At 32.8% G+C, this 24273-nt stretch overlaps 1 protein-coding gene across 2 annotated transcripts in view; it reads left to right on the top strand.

The window, feature by feature from the left end:
* LOC106458535 (low-density lipoprotein receptor-related protein 2-like) overlaps positions 1-24273 on the top strand; it is a 178518-nt gene that overhangs the window by 50346 nt on the left and 103899 nt on the right. For both annotated transcript variants that reach the window (XM_013918054.2, XM_022384774.1), the window contains exon 2: positions 21559-21678. In XM_013918054.2, coding sequence (XP_013773508.1) covers positions 21559-21678 — 120 coding nt within the window. The remainder of the gene's footprint in view (positions 1-21558; positions 21679-24273) is intronic.

The following is a 24273-nucleotide window of genomic DNA, read 5'->3' as shown; positions in this document are numbered from 1 at the left end:
GATGTTTACAGACATTCCCATAACTTGTGACTCAATAATTACATAGATATTGTTATAAAAGGAAACACTGTATTGTAAAGTTCTGATGACCTTTTGAGGAGAAGTTGAAAATACCATTTCGATGAAAAATCCTTTAGGACTCTATTGTTTTTTTTTAACCACATCTCCCTCCACTTATTGTCATTTTTTGGACAGAACTCATTAATAATTCACCGTAATTGTAAGTTACTTTATTATTTCTTTATTGTTTTTCAGTGTCGTTAACTTGCTTTTTTTCTTTTCTATTAGGTAACATTAAGTTTTATGTTAACTTTATTGCGATACTTTGGAGAAAAAAAGGGGGGGACGATTTAAGAGAGTTGAGTTTTATATACGTGCAATTACATACATATCCACGTATTTCTTTAGAGAATAATATTGGATAGTTAAAACATAATTCTCCGGTCCCATGCAATCACAACTCTGTACGATTGTAAATGTAACAGAAGAATGTTTCCTTGTTTTAAATTAATCCTAGCGGTGGGACTTAAAAGCAGGTAACATATAAATAGGATGACATATTTTGCAATTGACAAATGTCACAAAATTTTATAACTCAATTTAGGTCAACGACGCGATATTTTAATACTTTGCAGTTATTACTATTATTATTTGTTAACTTTATATTGGTATGATGAATCTGAGGATAAATCTGAGCAAGTTGGAATAACGAAGTCCTATAGTGTTTTTGAAATGTTGAACTAAAGATGTAATCAAAGGTCTTAATTTGGTTTGTTATCGATTTCAGTTATTAATAACTAAATATTATCATTTATATTCTTTCATTAAAATTATAATGCTAAATTAGAAAGTATACTTTAATATATATATATATATATATATATATTATTTTTTTTTTCTATAGGCATCTTTTAGGCAAAACCAGTTGTATCTTGATACCAAGCGTAAAAATTTGTTCATAACTCTTGAAACTTCTGAAAAATTAATAAAATAACAATTAAATGAATATTATGACACGCTTGATATTTATTTACTTTGAATGCATTATGTATCTTTTTATTACGAAAATTAGAATTTAGTAAATTCATATTTTATTAGCTATTTGTTATGATATTAAAGGAAGTAAAAGTTATTGAAGCAGTTATCGTTAAGTTATAGTCAGTGCAGTAATGTATTAAGTAATAAGCAAAAATTAAGATATTCTTATACTGTTTAAACGTATTTCGGAGAACTATGTACATGTAAGCCATATATAGCTGTTTTACGTAATGGGTTAGGTTATTTCATGACCGTTGTTAAATATAAAAAAAAACAACTTTATAATGGTGAAAACTAGACGTACAAGATATTGAAAATTTGCTTAGAATTAAAAAAACTCAAGCCCGGTATTCACTCTTATTTCAATTAATTTTTAGCGCATTATTAGAGAGAATAAAACAGGACACGCACGATACTTAACGATTAAGGCAAAGCGTATGAATATTTATGAAAAAAACGCTGCAGTGCATCAATAATGCTTTTTTAGATATGATAAAATTATTGGGTTAGAAGTTGGATTATAAAAATTACTTATTCATATACTATAACTGTTGATTTCGTCAGTATTAATGTTTTAGAGAAGATTAAAACACTTTAAAATGTTGATGGTTTATTCCATCAGAGGGTGTTGTTTGCTGTATAATGCTTTTTGTTCATCCCTAAAGAACTATTTGACAATTTATCATTATTTTTATGTTTCGGGTCTATTCGATCAAACACTGGTTTTCATAACGGTATGACCTGATTAAATATATCATGATGAAACCCTAATATTTAACATAAAATAATAAAAAAATATTTAAAATAAATATTTAATCACTGGAAGGTTGTTTGAATTTTTGTATATTTGTTTCGGGTCAATATGGCCTAAAACGTAACAAGCGAAACTAAATTCTGAACATAATAGGAGAATTGAACCTTTGTTACACAAAATTAAAAATTTATAAGTTAAATTGATAAGTAGTATGAATTGGTCAAATATAAGAAAAGGGGAAAAATGGTATTCTGTGGTTAAATTTCTTGGACAAACACATCTTCAAAGTTAACTGGTATAATTTCAAAATGTTACACGTGTAATACCATATATTAACGACTATAACCTGAAATCCAATTTTAAAATCGTCTGGTTTGATACATCTGTCCAGTGTTTTTGATAAATTTATAAAAATATTGACAACCCATTCTTACGATGTCTCTAATGCAGTAACTTTTTTAAAAACTATTCCTAGAGTTATATTTCAGGACCTAATATATTTGGTCTACGTCATGTGCTAATTTAGCCCTAGGTGTTCTTGTCTGTAGCATGAATCGACAAGAATGTTATTTGCTGTTTCACGAGATATTACAGTGTATCCAATATCACCTTGAGTATGATTGTTGTGTTTGGTCAGGTATAGAGTGTGTGTGAATTGAAAGCGATCTTTTCGAGAAATTGGTGCAACTCTGGAAAAGTCGAGATGTTTCCTGTGTTAAAAGTCAGTGTTCCTCTTGTTAATCGCCCGTATAGTTCTTATCATTTAAATATAAAACTTTCAATCGAGTTCAGATAGGAATATTATCTTCATTTAGTAGTTAATACACTTTTTTAGGTTCATGTAAATTTCCAAGCTTCTCTTTAATTTGGTAGACCTGTCGTACATCGTGGCAAGCCGTTGTTCGCATTGTTATTTGTTGTTAATAACGTTTGTTTTTGTCCATTCAGCCAGCGACAAATCATAGATACTGTATTGGCCTTTCTACATACATGTTCTTGAACTTTTATTGTTGTAGTGACAAAATAATTTGACTTTTTTTTTTTTATTCTAAATATTGGTATAACGAACAATCGCCATGAACTTACTGAATTCCTAACACAATGAAAACTTGTAATATTATATTTTCATCAATAAAATCAAATAATATAATATCCTACACATTTTAAAGTTATTGAGTAGTTAAAAGTATGTTAAACTATGTGGAATTTTTAAATAAAGATAATAACAGTTTTTAAAATAATTAGTTAAAAGAAAACTTGAAATTAAAATTTTAATTTGTTGAAAAATGAACCAATGGTTTCAACAGTAAATATCCACACAAAACGAAGCACAAAATGCGGGAAAATATACAATTCAGATTTAGATAGAAATAGTTAAGCTGATAGTGTGTTGATTAGTACACAAATTACACCTATTTAAGCCTATTGTAAAATGTATATATATAATAGAGACATAGTATCTCACAAAGATTAATGCATAAAATTATTATTAAAATTATTCAGATGTTTCACGTTTTATCTGAGGCAGTTTCATGTTGCGATCCAAGTTCCACTTTTTAACTTCACGTGCGAGTGTGGAAAGAGATATTTGTGTCGTGGTTATAAATGATTAGGTGTATTCATTCCTTTGTGAATTGTTGAATCCTGGCAAATGAACAAAGTACTTTAAAATACTGAAATTGAATTATGGATTACATATCAACGATTTGGAAGAGAGAGAAATTCCAAATGGAAAACGGGGAACTGTACAAAGAAGGCAAATTTCTTACCTGAATTTATAAAACGAGGAATTTCATGAATTGCTAATCGATATCATGAGATTCAAGTAGGATTTTATGGACTAAAAGAATTCAGGTTATCCGTTTTATAATAATGTTTTGTAATAATTCAGTTTTTTTGTTTTTTGAGTTTATCAGAATGAGAAATTTTCTCAAGTTTTGGATGCTATTGTCGATTTTAGCGCAGAGCTACACAATGGACTACTACGTTTAGTCCACCGCGAGGAATTGAACATCGTATTTTAGCGTTTTAAATCCGTCAACTTACCACTGATCCACCGGGGGGGGGGGTGGGGCTCAAATGTAGGAGGTTCTAAGATTCGAGAATTTAACGCAATATATATGTGTATATATATATCCATATATTTGATTTAGTGAAGAAATTATGAATACACAACACGTGTTCTTAATTTATCAAGTGTTGGAGTTGAATGAGTCACTTAAAAAATTCTCTTACTGAAAGAACTGACAATTTAAGAAGGAATCGTAACATTTTATTGCTAATTTCGCCTACTTCTGAATTCTCCTTGGTATACTCTGCACTTGACGACTGTAAAAGCGTCAGTGTCTGAACAGATTTCAAGGTTTCGTCATGACGTGTACTCGACACCTATCTTTGATGATCCTCCAAGTCAGCTGAATATCAAGATTTTAACATTTTAAATAGACACGTGTGGTGTAGACAGGAATTTCACTTAGTTAACGAACGCGATAATACACAAGTTGTACATCATACACTTGAGTCAGTAAGTCATGGACGAGAGTTGGCTCTGTGGTAGAGCTCTGGATTTCGGCAGAAGAAAGCGGGAAAGTATGACGCACGTGTTTTCCGTATTGAATGCACTTCGTGTGTTCTACCTCATCCAATAAGATACGACCGTAAGCTTTTAAACAAGTGATTCATTTATTACAAAATTTTCAAGACCACCACAGTGTTCGTAACATTATCATAGTGGAAGAGACTGCTGAAGTTTTAACAGACATTAAGTTGTAACTAAGTTAACACATGTTACCATAAGCTTACTAAAATATTTCATTTTCACGTAGTTCTTACTCCTATAAAATTCTTTGAGAGTTTTCGTTAATCACTACGCTATAAAATATGGTAAAACCTTCTCTAATCCTTCGGATCACTCTTTCGATGGTATCTATACGAATACGTTCAAAAGTTAATTTGTACCAGTTTTATTTTTTCGTCACAACTCACTTATTGAATCTTGACCTTCCAAGAATCACATTATATTGATCACTTGTAATTGCAGGGCAAAAGTATAAAAATAAAAGAATAGGAAAGGAGAACGAAGGTATAGATAATACGAGAAGTCGGACCACGTGCTGCTTCTGTGTCTGTTACATTACCAAGTTATAGGCTTGGTTGGTTCCATCTTGCAAAGATTAATGACAGGTCTTACACTTTCGCTAGGCTTTGGGAAAACAAGAATACGAGAGTTGATGTCAGTAAAAAAAAAACAACAACAACAAAAACTCTGTGTCTAGAATGGATGTTTGAACATATGTGGTAGTACAGGGTAGCCCAATAAAAAGGTAATTAAATTTGTTTAGTGGCTTCTGAGTTTTAGAGCTTCTGGTTTCCAATGATAGTTCTATGATATCAGTATAAAGTAACAATAACTATTATCCGCGTCTTTGTTTTTCTATCGCCCTTTTATTAATGTCATTCGTTGTTTGCGGTGTTAGTTATCGTTCAAAATGTTAGTGTTTACAGTAATCGAAAGCTTTAACAAAACACCCATTTCAGCTTACTTTATCAGATTATTTTGAATAAAATTAGTAATGAAAATAGGTTACGTAATGGGATCTGCAGATTTTTCCTCCTCGACAATTAACGGTGAAATAATTTAACAAATAATAGCTAAAAATGTTATTTATTTTGTTTTACTAAAATAATTGTATTCAAGCCTTTTCATCACTAACATAATCGTTTACAGAAATCAGATCAAACTTATTTTCGGTAACCTCTATAGCCAGTGTTTTTCGATATTCCAAATTCAAGGTTCTCGTACGTTATCCAAAGATTATCAGAAACTTCCAATGGTACGTTAAGCTACTACAGTTTGTGATTGCGAGTTGACCAAAAATAATTCGAAACTTTACATTATATATTAAACTACTCGTACTGTTTGTGGAAAAGAATCGCAAATGAAACTTTGCTTCAAAGCCGCTGATACATTCTAAACTGATCTTTAAATCAGTATTACGGCATTCTATCCAACCATATAAAAACCATATTAAGCCTATAATTGAGTTGAGTGTTGTAGAAACACTGAACTGGTATCACTTGGTTGTATTAAAAACTTTATATCAGTATTGAACCCCCGTCCCCCACCCCGAAGACGAGTTTGCTACACAAAGACAGCTAGTTTTACAACTACGCCTAAGGATATAATTGATCACTACACAGACATCCCATTTGTAAGATCCAATGCTCATTCGATTGACACACGTATTACGTTATATATCACCAGATGGCAGGGCATTATATCTTAGAGCGATTAATAACGTTTTTGTAAAAAGTGTTATTCGTATATATGTAACAAAATAATGTTAGCTGAAATGATTTTTTTTGTCAAAATAACTATTTTCGTTTCCGATATGAATCATTTACATTCGAAAGCAGTTCATTCCGTTTGAATGCTTCCTTATTTTAACAATCGTTTGAAATTACGTATTTTTTTCTTGTACTTTTAGATACTGTTTATTTTTCTTCTTTAGTTTTTATTTCCCGTTCTTGTTTAAATTTCGAACCCTTATTGTATGATCTGTGTAGAATGTGGAGCTTCGTGTGTTATAACAGTATTTTTTAAGCATAGCAGTTAATATTCATGGTATCATTCTCCACCTGCCCACCGTAAGTTTGAGTGCGTATATAACGCTAAAATTCAGGTCTTGATACTCGTAGATAGCCCTATATATATTTACACCTAACAACAAACCTCGAGTTTAACCAATTTCTCTATAAAGTGTGAGAAATATCTAATATGGTTTTGTTTTTCTTGTGTTCCGAAATGTATTACCAATATTACACGCATTTACGAAAATAGCTGAAGGTTTATGTATGAATCATAAACTATATATACACACACACACACACACACACACGTTTGTGGATGATAAAACAGCAGCGGATTCCACATAGTTCAAATGGGCACGTGCGTGAGAAGGTTCAGGAACAGCTGGACTTGGAAACATGATGCGGAACACTTGAGCAGAACTTAAGTACATCACCTGTACAAAAGCTAAACAACCCCATAGTTACCATGAATAAAACCTCACCAGGGTCTTATTGTTTGCTGCTCAAAGCAGTTACTGTTAAGTTAAAGACACACTTACGTGAAGGGTACATTCGCAGATGGAACTGTAAAGTGTTCTTAGAAAAAATGTTCCTTGTAAATCTACTTGACAAAAAGAACAACGATCTCGTGTTGTAAAAAGTCATTTATTTACACGGGTTAATGTAATATTGATTTTCTATTTTAGGCACAGATTTTCATTCTTAATGAGCATAGGACAGATCTCAGATCTCGTGTTTTAGTCATCCCGGATAACCATGAAAGTGCATTTTGATAAATAGTGATGTTAATGCCTATTAAAATGTATAACGTTAGTAGAAAACCTTTCTGTTGTATTCACACGTAGTAAAAACGTAGTTTTTGGATAAAATTATTACGTAATTAAGTTCATAAAGTATGCGTATTGCATCCTGTTTCAGCGACATAACACATATTTATTAAGTTTTACATACACGTTTATCTTGAGAGGTTGCCAGAGTTTCCGGTTTTGTCATAATAATAAACCTGTTACTAGGTTCGTATGGTTAGTGACATAAATGAACACGGTAAGTGTATAAGAGTAACCACGTGGTAACTGATGTGAAAGGAATGTTTCTCATGTCTTACTTACAATAGTAATAAGCATGTACAGATAAAGCTGTTTTCTATAAACATGTCTTCTTTATTCGTTAGATAACTTAATGAATAATATACGTCAGTTGGTAGAGTTGCTTCCTGAAATTCACGTCCACACGAACACTGGTGTTTCCTTGTGTGGAAGATACCAGTTCAGTGTACAGCAAACCCTAAAGCAAAGAATTGTATACACGTGCACGTGAAAAGATAAAAATTAATAATAGTACGGGAAATACATCGATATATATATATGCGTGCGTGTTGGTATTCACAGTGATTTTGGGAACAACGCAATTCCATAATAGAATTATCAGATTCCAACAGCATTGGGACGCCGTTTCACTTCCTCACAAACATTCCCTAACTTTCCTATTTTTCCTTATTTTTCCTTATTTCGAAATGAGGAATTCTTTACAAAATTTACTTTACAAACCTTAAAAAATATGTGTATATATTCACTACGATTTTTTGATTCGAAAAACCACCTAGAATGCACAGTTAAGATTCCGTATATATAACTTTCCGTAGACTTATAATGCACAGAAGGGTGACTTCTGTTTCTGTCTTTACTTTTACTACAGAAAGAAAAAAAATAAGGAAAGTAAATAGGTGGAAGGCCTCTTGGTTATTCGCCCTAAAGTTATAAAACCTGTTGATGACTTGTAACTTCCTTGTTTATAAACAAAAAAATCACTTTCAAGGTTGTGTAACTAGACAGAAAACAAAAATCAGATTCCCCTTTTGTAGGAGAAAAAAAATCGTTATCTAAGAATTATAATAATTACGTAGTATAGTTTAGTTATTTATTCAACTGAAGTAATGTTCGAGGAATTTTTCCACTCTTCTTAGCAAGATACATTATAAAGTTATAAAAGTGGCTTCTTCAGCGCGTGTTTGATTATCATCACGTGATATATGTACATGTTGACAAGAGCTAGGGATGAAGAGATTTGCTGCGGTGGCGAGGTCAATCGTCAGGACTTCGAGGAAAATGTGCTGAATTTTTATTGTTTTATGTTCAAGACACTGAACAGGTAAAATTGCATCAGGACACGACTTTCAACCACACGCCAGCAGTTATAGCGTTTAATAGTCGATTTTTGGCACAAGATTAAGAAAGACTGAAATCAAGTATCTTTGGGTGGCAAGTACTAATGAAGGTGAAAATAGACCAGCAGAGAATGCGAGACAGCTGTATTGACATTAAGCGCATTGAATGCTGGGAAACACGATTGATCTTCACCGAAAACATCCGCAAGCTGAATATTATCATCTACGTAAACTTTGACCTGTGCAGAACTAGGTGGAAGTTTCTTAATATTATGTGTCTATACCTTTACACACCGTTGTTGGTAGGGGGGACCGCTTTACACACCGTTGTTGGTAGGGGCGTTTAACTTTTTAACGTAGATCACTACTCTGGCGGGACTGTGTATATATATATATGAGCCAAACAAGCCGAAATAAAATAAAATTAAAAACGCTGCATAAATTAAAAAAGACTCCAGGGTGTACAGGCTAAAATGTGGTATATAAAATGTGCCCTGGGTTTTGGAGGTGACTGCGAACGGAGGTTAAGACTGATAGACTGTGGGTCCTACTTCCGCAGTCAGTTTCAAAACCCAGGGCAAATTTTATATTGCACATTATAACTATTATGCAGCTTTTTAAATTTAGTCTTGTGTTTTGCTTGGGCTTGTTTTGTTCATTCAAAATGTCTTTTATCACAGGTTTGGATTTGCTGTTCTTAACGTAGTCCTTCCGTTTCATTTTGTTTTGTTTGACTGTTTAAGTATTCATTTTCTATATATATATTAAACTTGTACACTTTGAGTACTATTAAGAACACAGTTTTGTTTAAAAACGCGTAGTTTTTAATATAGTATAATACATAAATTGGTAAAATGAGTAGCGTATGATAATACGGTGTACTGTTGGGAACATGTAAAGGGTATTTTTGACAATTATATATATGTTTGAGGAGAGGGAAGTGGGATGGACTATTTTAAAGTTCAGTTTTTAATAAGAAATGTTAACATTATTAGATAATTTGTAAGACTTAAGACCAGCTCATAGCAACTAAAATTCCACAGACTAAGTGTGTAAGGTTTAAGTCTTCACCCTATCTTTGGGTTCTGATTTATTAATGTACACGCTTGCACGTAGACATATACATACGTGCAGTACAAACTTTAAACTGTTTGAGATATATATATATATATTCATGGATTTGTGTATCATTTGAACTGTGCTTTAGAACAAATTTTACGACAAGAGCAACATCTATCAAATCAAGCTACATACAAAGTAAACTGATATTAACTCATTATTCATACTTTCAATCTCCTAAATGTTCAACTTCAGACATCCTCTCCTATATTCAACTAATCAAATGAACGGTTGAAATTATTTTGTATATTCAACTGTAGTTAAGTGAATTCAGCCCATTTTTTCCATATATTTGAGTAAACGGTCTGAACCAGCCTCCTCAATATTCAACCAAACTACAGAATCACTTATGCCATTAAAAAAACAACTGTGAAGCCCTATATATGATTCGATTTACCATTCGTCATTGAGTTATACCGTTTCGGGGAATTCCAACCCTTATCAGTAACTTTGAGCACGGACAGATCAAAAGCGTAAGACTAGAATTCATTATTATATAGGAATTTAAAAAATCACTGCATGAGTAAAAGACATATCGAAACATCATACTTAAGATATTCTTTGTTTTAAATAACACGATGGATATGTAATACTACCCTCTTCTATCTTTACACACTTTAAGCTAATTTGTAAGCAATATGCTCTGAATGGCTCCTATGCGTTGCTCTTTCTCATCTAAAATAGCAGCATATTCGAATAATTGTTCAACACTCGATTGTGTCACCTATAACACGGGCCAGCAATGGTTTTATTGTCTTGAAATTTTTACATGTTCTACAGTAATTCCTGTACGCTGAATCTGAAAATGATATTCATTTTTCACCATCACGTACAGAGTTTTCACAAAACGTCATATGTACTTTTACATAAGTGAATCGTTTTAATTGTAATCTAGTCACATTTTATTATGCTTAAAATGTTGACAACCACTGGCTATAGATTCCTCTAGACCAATCGCGACGTGAGAGTCTTATCGATCGTTCTAGAACCCAAACATAATAATATCAAGATGATTATTGTGGTAAACGAAATATTGATTTGATCTAAGTAAGATTTTTTTTCTTCACGATTTGTAAAAAATCCTTTCGTGATAGAAAATAAAAACTATTATTTTTGAAATCTGCGTAACTAAATTATGGGAAATCCGTTATTAAAACCAAAACAACTTTTATGAAGTTTAAATTCGCAGGCCTGTGTAATTATAGGTGACATGACACTTACTGAGGTTTACTTATGAGGTAAAGTGTATTGTTAGCTTCACTTTTATACTCAGTATTTTAGATAAAACATCACAAAATAGATTCGTTCAAAGTAACATGTATTGAAAAGAACTCGAAAGAAAAAAAATTGGATTTTGTTCGCACTAGTTTTTTAACCGAAACCATTTTTTTGAAACCTGCATTTTATAAGATTGATATTTGAATTTATAAGAAGCCATAACTCAAAGCATACGGCTCATATCTTACGTTAGAGGGTTGTTGGCAAGTGCGCGAAAACGTTTTTTTGTTAAAACATCCAGCTTGTCAATAACACGCATTAGGAGTGTATCTGACCGGCTCTTCCGTTTAGCATGAACACTCCCTAGAAGCACTGTCGTATCTAAACTCAACAAGGTGGCATATAATTCACCACGTAAAGAGTGTTTCTACCGTATGGATACAACAATTAATGTACATAGAACATAATTCTCGTTTATCGGAGGTAATTTCCTACACAAGACAGAACGTCAGCTTTATGAAAGGCTTGCAAGCAAACTTCATAAGCCTACGGTAGTTGTCATTTCTACAATCTTGACAATCGATCGGCTCGTACTAGACAGTCTTCATTTTTTCATAATTCTGTATGTGAGTGGAAGAGATAGTGAGTGACTGAGAAGTTTTTAGCTTTCCTGGTGAACATACGAAATCACGTGGAAAATAGCAAATTATACGTATATAATTTTGTCATACAGTGGCTTCTCACAAATGTTTCAGTAGTTCTTTCCAAAGTAATATCTGTCCTATGGTTCAAAAATATTTTATTTTATCAACTGGGCGTGGCCTAGTGGTTAGCTTGCCAGACTGTGAATCCGATTGTCACTGTTTCACGTCCCGTTTCCGCTAAAGCACAGTGTAGGACTTTGAGATTGTGGGTGCGTTATAAGAGTATCGATGAAATCGCATTATTCGATTATAGTAGTTCAAGGAGAATCCCGAAGATGGTGTAATTATTTACATCGAAACATGTAGAGTTTTAAGTTAATTTTTAAATTTTAAAAATAAATGTTTGTGCAAGTAAAAAATGTTGATCTTCGTTTTATTATTTTATTTAACATCTTTGCACAAGAACTGTCAGTTTTTACGTATCAAACCATAGTTAGGCGTATCTCGAGAGTTATTAGTGGGATTAAGGCCGAAAATACCGTTAACAACAAAGGTAACAAACTGATGATTCAATACATTCTAATCGTTATAAAGTTAGTCTTCTGGTCTATTTATACAGCGTGTGACATCTAGTGTTTCTATTGTTATACACGTTATAAAGTCAGTCTTCTGGTCTATTATACAGTGTGACATCTAGTGTTTCTATTATTATAATACACGTTATAAAGTTAGTCTTCTGGTCTATTATACAGTGTGTGACATCTAGTGTTTCTATTGTTATACACGATCATCTTCACTATTTTATAAGATACTTTATTTTTTTAGTGCTCTCAAGTTTATACGATTAGCTTACTTTCATCTTTAGCTCGTAATAATTAGTTCAAAAATTAAATGCTGAATTGCCAGTAACTGAAGTATATATAACGAAATTAACATCTGTTAAATGATGTTTGAATTCTCGTGTACAGCAGGTGTTCTATTGTAAGATACGGATTTGCCAAAGTTTATACAATTAGTACTAATTCAAATTTACTATTGTTGAGAAAGCCAATTTACTAGGTGTTTCTCTAAACCAAGTATTTGCAGCAATATGTGATGCATTTGCAAGCATATGCATTCTGAAACGATTTTTATCTGCTAATACTAAAACATTTCGCTAACTTCGTGCCTGTGCCTTTTCTGAACACATGAATTTCGCTAACGTGTACACTATAGCGTGTTTAAAATATAAATCCCTTTGTTGTCTCGGTGGAAAACTTGTCGGCTTATAAGACCAACATTCAAGGTTCTATCCACGCTGTGGGCATAGCGTAGATAGTCCCTTACTGCAGCTTTGGGCTTAACATTTAACAGAAGATATGAAAACGTACTCTGTCGTTTCGGTATTGGCTCTGTTAAGCTGTAGTTATTATAAAGAAAACAACAACAAAAAAGTAGAAACATGCTTGTTGGAGTTTATTAAAAAAAGTATTTGATATCTCTCCCAGTGAGTAAAGATAGCATACGCAAAGAAACGTTCTTTTTTTATTGGGATGGGGCGTGGAATGTAAGGGTACAGTGCTAATAATGTGTACCTGTTGTTTTCCTGACATTGTACAAGACGTAAGAAAACAAATCATCCGTGTGAAGAACAAGAAGTTGAAATAAATGGTTCGTTGTAGCTATAGATAGTACCAGTAAGATAGTTTACCAACTTGTGGCGTGATTAGCCAATCACTTCATGCTAAATGTGCAGAAGGTACCGTTGTAGCTATAGATAGTACCAGTAAGATAGTTTACCAATTTGTGGCGTGATTAGCCAATCACTTCATGCTAAATGTGCAGAAGGTACCGTTGTAGCTATAGATAGTACCAGTAAGATAGTTTACCAACTTGTGGCGTGATTAGCCAATCACTTCATGCTAAATGTGCAGAAGGTACCGTTGTAGCTATAGATAGTACCAGTAAGATAGTTTACCAAACTTGTGGCGTGATTAGCCAATCACTTCATGCTAAATGTGCAGAAGGTACCGTTGTAGCTATAGATAGTACCAGTAAGATAGTTTACCAAACTTATGGCGTGATTAGCCAATCACTTCATGCTAAATGTGCAGAAGGTATAACAGGAACGAGTGGTTATTCAACATGGAATCTGTTGAAAATTATTCTGATCTGAGGTTTAGAAACTACTCGGTAGTATCTTTGAAGACTTATCTTAATATAGCATTATAATTATGAAATATAGCGCGAGGGATCTGGCATAGCTTGGTGGTGGTTAAGGCGTTCGACTTGCAATCTGTGGGTCACGGGTTTGAATGTCATGCTCACTCTTTCAGCTGTGTGGGTGTTATAATGTGACGGTCAGTCCTACTAGCCATGAGTTTGGGGTCGGTGATGTTGACTAGCTTCCTTCTTTCTAGTCTATCACTTCCAAAATTAGGGACAGCTAGCTCAGATATCCCTCGAATAGCTTTTTGCGAAATTCAACAACAGACAAACGATTACCGTGTAAAGAATGTGACCCTCGTCTAGTAGAGATGATAACGTGTAATTAATCTGTTTATCGTGGATGATTATAGCGATAAAATATAGTCTACGTAACAGAATCTCGAGATTTTACTAAAGAATATATTGTTGCTCGAAAAGAACCGACAGCTGAAAGTGAGTATCACAGTTTCGCGCTAACCAAGTTTTTATGTTGTTGCCCAGAGTAAAAGAGTATCATTGTGAGGAGATTACAACGATATAATCGTTTCAACCAATGTAGCTTTGAAAAAATTTTTATCATCACACTGGATATACATTACAGTCTGAATAAGATAACACTTTTGTAAGGCATCCATGTTTACCAACTGCTATCACTTGGACGTTACTAGGCAACGATAAGCTGCATACTTTCTGTAAGAATATATGATGCATGTAGCAGCAACATGGTACATGTTAACTTGCTGTTTCGCCAGTTCTTGTGAATGATAATAAAGTTAAATAAAACTAAAATAAGAATAATATATAAATAAATATGTTTAAAATAAAATGAATAATATTGTGTTATTAATTCTTAATCTAAAATCTGATTTGTAAATGACTTACATAAATTCGATAATCATTACAATTAACTTGTATATATAACGCTTACACTAGTGCTATGTCTTTATCTCATAGCCGGTCTGATTAGCCCTGGTATTGGGCGAATGGCCTCGTCGGCACTACGTATGGCATCTGTAGTGTGGTTGACATGCTTCAACATATTCTTTGCTTTCACTCATCGGTTCTTGGAATGCTTTGGAAGTAAGCTCGGAGTGAAACCAAAAATGGCCAGTTCATAATGCATCGAGCATGGAATTGTAGAGACATTTCGATCTTCTAATTGTATAGAAATGCACGTTTTCGAGTAGAGAATTGTTCGATTGATTTGAGTCTATTTTTAGTCTTGAGAGTTGTTTAGAAACACAAACGTTCCAATGCTCCTTTTGAACTTTTCGAACTACGATAGCACGTTTCAACGCTTGAAGCTGTACAAGACAGTTTTTAGTGAAGAAACACCACTTACTCTAGTTTCATTGATCTATTTGTTCTTTTTATATAGTAAGCATCCTATACTGAACAAGTTTTTATTCCTCATTTATCACTGACAAACATGACGAAACTTGTCCAGTATAGGATGCATTTTATTCCTCATTTATCACTGACAAACATGACGGCATTATATTCCTCATTTATTACTGACAAACATGACGAAACTTGTCCAGTATAGGATACATTTTATTCCTCATTTATCACTGACAAACATGACGAAACTTGTCCAGTATAGGATACATTAATTAGTTTCTAAATAACGAAAGTATTGTGAAATTTAGCCCAACAGTTTTTATTATTTTTTGCCGATACACTACCTCTCCAGTTCCAACCCCATTTTTTTTTAGTGTTTACAGCATCATATCTATTTTTAGATATTATGTTAGTGGTGAATAATTGTAACATGTTTCTTGAGTTATAAATTAATTTACTTAAAGATATAATCTAAACAGCAAATTCAACTAATACTTGACAGGAAAGTCGTGGAACTGCATTCATTAAAAGACATGCCAAAACTGATAAATTCCAACTTAAAATTGTCAGTTACCAATTTTAATTTTTATAATCTATAATTTTGCGAACTTTTGATCTTTAAGTAAAGGGACGATTGGTGGTGAGTATGGAAGCTTGTCAGGCTCGAAAAAATTGTTTATAAAACAAAATTGTTTGTCGTTGCATAATGAAATGAAATAACAGGATTACACAAAAGGTCTGTTGTGGTTGTTATCCTTGAATAAGTATGTTGGCGAGTTTGTTTACGTGCTTGCAGTTGTTCACTTTCAGGTAAAAAAAAACACAATTCTATAAAATTGTTTGTTTTTAAGCACAAAGCTACACAAAGGGCTGTCTATCTGTGCTCTGTCCACCGCGGGTATCGACACCCGTATTTTTAGCGTTGTTAGTCTTCAGGCGTTCCACTGAGGGGCAATTATGTAAATGAGAATGGCAAATGGATAGGTCAGTGACAGGTGACTGAGAGGTCAGTGATCATTATTGGGTCAGTGACGGGTGACTGAGAGGTCAGTGATCATTATTAGATGCAAGTAAATGATGAGTTTTTATAAATGAAATAATTATTATAATAAGATAAATTAGAGTCGTTCTCTAAAGCAGTTTATGTATTGTATTCCATTGTGAACAATAATAAGTATATCTAAACAATGCCAAAGGAACGTATCTTATATTGTTTTAATTGAACATTGCATGTAATTATCATAAAGCTGTAACACATTACAGTTATACTTATTCCCATTTATAGATTCATTCCAAGTTGGCTGAACAAACGATTAATAACAATTTGCTCACTATATATATAAGGTGGGGGGCATTAACACACTGATTACCTTTGAAGTATCCAAAATAACGCCTGCGAAAATCTCGGATATCAGTAATGTTTATACAGATATGTATTAATGTGAACGACCTTCCCCAGCTAAGAACATGAATGTGTGTTATTTTGTAGTTATTGCTCTTCCTTCAACAAAGATAGGTCGCAAACATTTTCGAAGGTGATTGGACTTTTGGTATGTAATCATGAGTCGACATTAAAACTCCATAAAATCAAAGCACCCCAAGGCTTAAGCGTCTTCTCTGAATTGTAGACATGAAGATTTGACTGAAATGATGCAGTTTAAGTACTTCTCTGAGATCGTAGAGATAATGTTACTATCATTACAAGAAGTTTCACGAAGAGGAAAGCGGTTTTAATAAAGTAATATCACCAGAGCCTAGGTAGCTTAATCTCAAGATTTAAACACACACACACACACACACACACACACACACACACACACACGCGCAAAACAACAACTTACTACCAGAGCCTAGGTAACTTAATCTCAAGATTCAGGCACAAAAAAAACAACTTACTACCAGAGCCTAAGCAGTTTAATCTTAAGATTCAGGCACAAAAAACAACTTACTACCAGAGCCTAGGTAGCTTAATCTCAAGATTCAAACACACATCAAAAAAAAAACTTACTACCAGAGCCTAGGTAACTTAATCTCAAAATTCAGGCACAAAATACAACTTACTACCAGAGCCTAAGTAGCTTAATCTCAACTAGAATATGCTTATTAGGGCCCCAGGGTCGGAGAAGTATATTTATATTAGAGCTTCGTATCTGCGAAAAAACATGAATATCCAGCCCAGAAACTTGCAATACTTTAAATATTAGGTACTGTGATGTTCGTGAAAGAGTCCTTAGAAGTTGTTACACAAGTTGGTATAAACCAAAATAATTAGAAATTTTTGGCTTATTAAAATACCAAGTTACGTTTCCTAATACGTATTAATGGAAAACCTTAATACATGTAAATACCAGCTTAACTTGTTAATAAAGTGAGTATTTTGTATTGGCTATTTACAGTTGTCCTTAATTTTGAATTAATGACTAGAGGGAAGCCAGCCAGCCACCTTACCACACACCATCCACGCTAGGAGATTGGCTGTCACTCTTATTACGCAACTGCAACTTTAAGTGCGATATGTCACGGATTCGAACACGGCTAGCCATCTCCTAAATCCAGAGCTCTACCACATGGTTGACTTGCACCCTAATAAAGTGGGGGTGGGGAAACTAACATTCTTATGTGAATTTGCTCCCTAATTATACCCCAGTCACTAGATGTCGTGGCATTAAACGAATACAGATGTTTCGCTTGTAAATACAAGTTTTGATAAATTTTTTACCCGTAAACCTATAACGGCTACCAGACAACCATGGCTTGAACACCATCTGGTGGGACATAATTTGTTTAGTGTTGTAGCAGAATTAGATTTCAGTAAAATCCACCTTCTAATATTGTGTCCAAAGAACACGGTTTCTGAAGCAAATCATACAAGTTTTTAAGTTCCAATATATATATTGAACAGAATCATTCAGCACCAAGTTTAGATTATGGTACTCGCCCCAGTATTCTCGTTCGAACATTGAATACACATCCGCCATATTTGCATCACTATCATACCACCGCATGTACCCCCCCCCCCCGCAATTTTTTGTTCCAGGAAGTGAAAATGTGCTTTTCAAGTTCAGAAGCATATAAATCGCATTCTCTTCGAATCTTGGAGATGATTCATATAAGGAAGAATTTTTTTCTTAAACAAGTATGACGTTTCGATTGCTAGTGCGATCATTATTAAGTACTTGAGAAAAAGATCGAAACGCCGTACCTGTTTAAAAAAATAGTCTTCCTTACTGTAAAAGCTGTAACTTGTATTAAAAAAAAACTTCTTATAACAGTGGCTGTTTAGTACTTGCAAATATAATTTTCATTAAATATAAGTCTTAAATTACTAATTTTAATTACATATCAAACATGACGGTGTTCAAATATCATAGTCTAATGTGAATACTATATGTATGTACGTGTGTGTATATATATTAATATCTAATTATTTAGATATGGACATTACTTTTACAGAAGGAACAGTGCGATTGACTTATGAAAGAAGATAATTTAATTTTCCCATTCTTGGTCTACCCATACCTAATAGTGTTATTCCGTGTATCATGTTAAAAGGTATTATTATATCTCAACTAAAACGGCTCTTAATAATCCGTAATAACTATAATTTTTTTACGGATAATGTTTCATTATTAAAAAATAAACTGAAATATAACGGCTATAAAGACAGGCAATTATAGAAATACCTTACTTTATTTTTTAATAAATACAAATATATTTTAGAAACTAAATTATGGATTAAGAAAAATATCTTATTAAAAAAAAAACATAGAGGTAGGTAGTTACTTTAGCTTATAAGTAGCTAATAGCAATTTTTCAAGTGATTTTATTTAGTATAACTAGGCTTATCTTGGCGTTCTCGTGTTATACTTGAATAAGGCTTCAAGAGAAAGGGATGAGGTTAGGAGTTAGAACTTTTAAGATATGGTATTAGTTCTATCCAATATCTTATAGTTCTGTGTAGTTCTATTCAGTATCTTATAGTTCTGTGTAGTTCTATTCAGTATATTATAGTTCTGTTCAATATCTTATAGTTCTGTTTAGTTGTATTCAATATATCTTTTTTTTTATTGTAAGGGTGGAGGTTGGGAGTTTAATTAGTAGAAATATTAGGGTGGCTTCATTTCTACTTTAAGAAATTTAAGGGTAACTGCCTTCCCACAACTGGTTATAGACAGTGAAAGGCAGTAGAAGCTGAGACGTTGTGTAAGCATTCAGCTTCGTACTCTTATTTGATTTTTTTTATGATTTTCCATGACGGCTGATTAGATTGACATCGGCGTTTGGATTTTGTCTGATAGATAGGGTATCCCCAACGCACTTTGGTGATATTACCACAGACATTATCCGTTATGTATTGCAATATTAAATTCATTATTGTTTTTATAATGCTGATTTAATCGCCTATTAACAATTAATGGAATCAATAGTTTGTGAGCTATTTGTATTTTAAGCAAGTTATTTTAAGTAAAATATAACGTGTTGACATATAAGATATATAAATAACTTATGTTTCATTACTGTGAGGGACTTCGCTAAAGTTTGTCATTGTATACCGAGATTGGCTTACCATTTCCGTAGAAATTGAGACCTTACAAATTTGTTTCGTAATTAATAGGGATGCATGGGTAATAAAATTTGGTCGAATACCGGGTCCGGGTACCCGGTCACTAAGCTTCGGCTGGGGCCGGGTGTCAACCGGGATCGAGGTCCCCCCCCCCCCAAGAAAAAATATACACACAAATTAGAAACAGAAACAAAAAGAATTAACGGTTATTACATTTAACCCAATAATCACCATCAGAACATTCAAATTTTACTTTCAACTTTCAATACCTAGCCACAACTTCTCAAACCCTAACCCCTATTGTTCTCAAAAACCCACCTTCCCCAGAAATCCACTTCTCAAGCCATGCCTATTTTTACTCTGAATCCCCGACTTTCAGCGGTCGGTCAGTCTTTGTTGCTCGGAACACTTTTTTTGTTTTTAAACTAAAACTAATTATTTATTAACTTTCAGTACGTCGTTAGTTGGCACAAAGGTTAGGGCTTAGATGCCTAACTTCGACACTCGGCCAGAGCCGAGTATTACCGATTAGCCCAATACCTGGCCGGGTACTCGTGCATCCTTAGTAATTATTATTCATGCATGTACAGACAGTTTATGTATAACGTCCACTCTGGGTCATTTCTCATTTACTTGTTTACTGTATTACCAGTTATAGTAAACGATTTAGTTATGATACTTTGTTACATGTAATAAAGTTTTATTTTTTTTATCGTATTTTATACCCATAAGTGTGAGATGTGTTGAAGATCTTTTCTTTATAGGAAATGCCACAAATGTATAATGTGTAAGCGTCTGTATTCTCAACCACGGTTTTTCCCGTTATTATTACGACGAAACATTTCCAGCTGGCTTTTATCCACGGATTTATTAAATATATTTGCTCCTAAGCGCTTGACGAAAAGTGTAGCAGCTTGTCTCTCCAATAACGGTACTTGGTAAGAAAGATAATACCCATAATAGCGAAATAAAATACAATAAAGACAAAAAAAAAAGACAGTTGGCAACGAAGTAATGTAGTAAAGAAAGCTCACGCTCGTGAAGATTGACGTTTGGAACAGAAACAATAATACAATTATTTTTAGTGGCCTGTTTGTTTTATCGCAGAGCTACACACTAGGTTGTCTGTGCTCTGACCACACGGGAGGAATCGAACCTCGGATTTTAGTGTTGTAAAGTTCGTAACATTTCGCGGATCCGCTGGGGAATGCTTATTTGCACACCTTGAGTATGATAAAAACAAATTTTGTGAAACAGTATGGCGGGCATTAATCTTTGTTGTCCTGAAGAAAAGATTAACGAATCTCGTAGTTTATATAAATAGGCTTACTTAAAATGATAGCTAAGGTTCTAAATGTCATACTGTCTATAATGTATGGTTGTCACGATATCTAAACGGATATCATATAGTTTTGATTACCCACTTTTCAAGAGACTTAACTAGTTTAGCTCACTTTTAATGCCAGTGTTGATTTAAAAAAAAAAAAAAACTATTTTTAAAAACTTTTTTTCGAAAAGCGCTAATGCTATGTACTATAATAGTAGAATTTACTTCTGGTTGGCAGTACAGTTGATTTCTGTAGATCAGTTCTGATTATGTCATTTTTCGTTGAGACCGAAAACTATAAATTGCGTTGTTGTTGTCTTTGTATCATTATTGATGTTACCATTCTTTCAAAAAAGGTATTTCGATTTTATTATTATGAACTTTGTATAAAGTGTATTGATATTTATGATGTATTAAATTACATTCAATTTTCGGATAAAGCAATGAGTTTGTATACATTTGTGCAATTCAGTTACAGGAAAGATCTTGTAATTAAAAATAAGTTTTGTTATTATTTTGTTACTAATAACATTGAAACCACCAAACAAAAACGTATTTCGGACAGTATTACTATAGTTTTATATTGAAATACTTTTAATATAAATATTTTAGAAGAGCTGACCTGCTCACCAGACAGCTTCCGTTGTAGCAACGGTCATTGTATACCTCGAAGATGGGTGTGTGATTATCAGAAAGACTGCGAGGATGAAGATGATGAACACCAGTCATGTCGTAAGTGTTTTTTTTTTCACGGAGTAATGAAATAATCTAAATTAAAAAAACGCACATCTTTATACTTTGGATGTTAAAAGTTCAACTAGGTAAACTATAACCGGTTTCTTAACTTACGTTTACAAGTTTCTCGATGTTATTTACAGTTGGGTGTTAGAAATAACTGTTTCTAAATAGCCTGAATGAGCAAGTTGTAGAATAAATGTAAGTTATACGGAAGAAGTTGTAGTCATGCATTATTAAATGAGTTTGCCCCTGAAGACGAAAGGTCCACTTTTCGAAAGCGCTCGGGTTATAAGGTTTTTATCATTTTGTAATATTAAATAAAATATATAGTTAACCACGTAGGCGACAAAGATAACGAAATTAAAGAATAGGTTAAACAATCGCAAACTTTTTAAATATAAATAAAAAAACTTGGCAATTGTTTAACCTATTCTTTAGACATTATCAAGTGAACAATATATTTTTAAACATCATTGTTATTATATTGAATACAAGCATAGTATAGCTTGTAATTCAAATCTCATTATAAACAAGATTACGGCACTTATGATAAACAACATTGTTTACTGACAAAAAGGGGACATGGATAAACGTTTTTGTCAATAAACAATGTTGTTTATCATAAGTGTCGTAATCTTGTTTATAATCAAACTCCGTTTTCCTTCGAACACATCGATTGCAAATATCATTATTTGTGCATCTCCCTCAATGGTTTTATTTCGAATATTAAATAATACAATTGTCATTTCTGATATTGTTTAAATTGCAACTGAAATTTTTAGGGATGTTTTAATTAGTAGTTTGATGGTGCAGCTGAGAAGAAATCATTGAAATATCTTTTAATATCGTAATAAGCTTTACAGTGCAAATTTTGTTTTAAGCAATTAAAACTAGGAGCTGGGGCCATCATTGATCTGTATGATTAAAACCAATTACCAATTCAAAGTGTAATGGTTCTTCTCGGCAGTGCACGTGTTGAGTTATAAATATTTTAACTTAGGTGGCAATAATTATTTACAAATATAAAAATGCGAAACTCATAAAGTGTAGTATTTATATCGTACATCATCTAATGTGCAGGAGTATGCATGACTGTATTAAAGGCCTTCCTGTCTATCTGAATTAGGAATACTGGCTAACGAATTAGACATTTTTGTCCATACAGAATATCAATTTGGCATTAAGCTGTGTCATTGAACTGAAAGCAAAACGTTGTTGTTAGGTCAAATATTACTACTAAATTTAAAGAGGTTGTGGTAATTCATCGTTTAATATCATTGATATTATTTTCAGTAACTCGTTTGAATGCTTCTTCTCGAGGAATTTGTATATACATATTTATATATCGAAGCTTATCATTTTAGTTTTATGACTTAAGAAAATAAGGTATGTTTTTGATTATGTTTTGAAAGGCGTTTTATTGTCGAATTATCCAGGCAAGGAAGATGTCATGGTTGTAGTTGAAAACTGAATACGTGAACATTATGAAACGAATTTTTAATTGTGTTTTATGCACCATTAGCAAACCATATAAGGTAGTTACAATGTTCTTCTATTATCACACTGTTGACTTGTGTACTGCTCTTTCTGTAGTTTTTTTTTCTTTGTTAGAAAATCCTTCAAAGAATGTTTTTATGGACTCTATTTTAGTTTAGACGAGAATTTACTTTGAACAGTTTTTGGGAGTTTGAATTCGGGTTCCTCACTGTTTGCTATAGTTTAACTTTTCACTTAGGCCTCCGTTATTCAAGTATCTTACTGTCCTTTTTAGTTGTTATCTTGCAAATAATTATATTTCAGGATTACTTATCTAATTAGGTATTCAAAACCTATTTGTATATCGGTGATAGATAATTGATAGGGAAATATGGCGAAATTAACTTTTGTCTAACACGCAATTTGAGCCCCATTAAATGTTGCGTTGGATAAATTGATTATTTCTATCTCTTGGTGGATTTATGGTTCTGTTTGGTTTTCAGTAATTCACTTTTTCTTTTACTGTTTGTCATATTTTGAAACGTATTTGTTAATAATTTCACAGAAATGATCCAAATCTTTTTATTGTCAAAACCTCAACTAAGTCACTTGGTTGTGTAATACATTTAGAATTAAGAGGCTTAGTTTTCTGTATTTTTACTTAATGTTAAGTTTAAGCATCTATTATTTTTCTTTTCGGCGTTGTTGTTAATTCTTTGATTTCTTTGGTCGTGGTTGTGCGAATTACCTTTGTAATTTGAGAAAGTTTGGAAGGAGTCCTTCATTTCGGTATTCTTTTAGAATGTGTAAACTATAAAGTGTTTTGCTCTTTATAAAGAATTTTTTAAATAATAATATTTGTAAGGTGTAGAATACATTATTCTTCTGTCTTACCATATTGGGATGTAATTCTGTAAGACCCAGAGACAACGTATAAGGGGCATAAACGTGCCTCCGTAATTTTTGTCACATGTGAACGATTTTATTTAAGTGCCGAAAATAGGAAGAAAACACAAGGATCAAAGAACGTTTATTCGTCCTATGTTTTTAACATTTAGGATAAACCAAATCCTTCATATACGAAGATAAAAATTGAAATTCTACAAAAAATAC

The sequence above is a fragment of the Limulus polyphemus genome, unplaced genomic scaffold (assembly GCF_000517525.1).
Source record: "Limulus polyphemus unplaced genomic scaffold, Limulus_polyphemus-2.1.2 Scaffold481, whole genome shotgun sequence".
NCBI lineage: Eukaryota > Metazoa > Arthropoda > Merostomata > Xiphosura > Limulidae > Limulus > Limulus polyphemus.
Note: the sequence above shows the minus strand (reverse complement) of the source record. Positions and strands in the feature narration are given on the sequence as shown.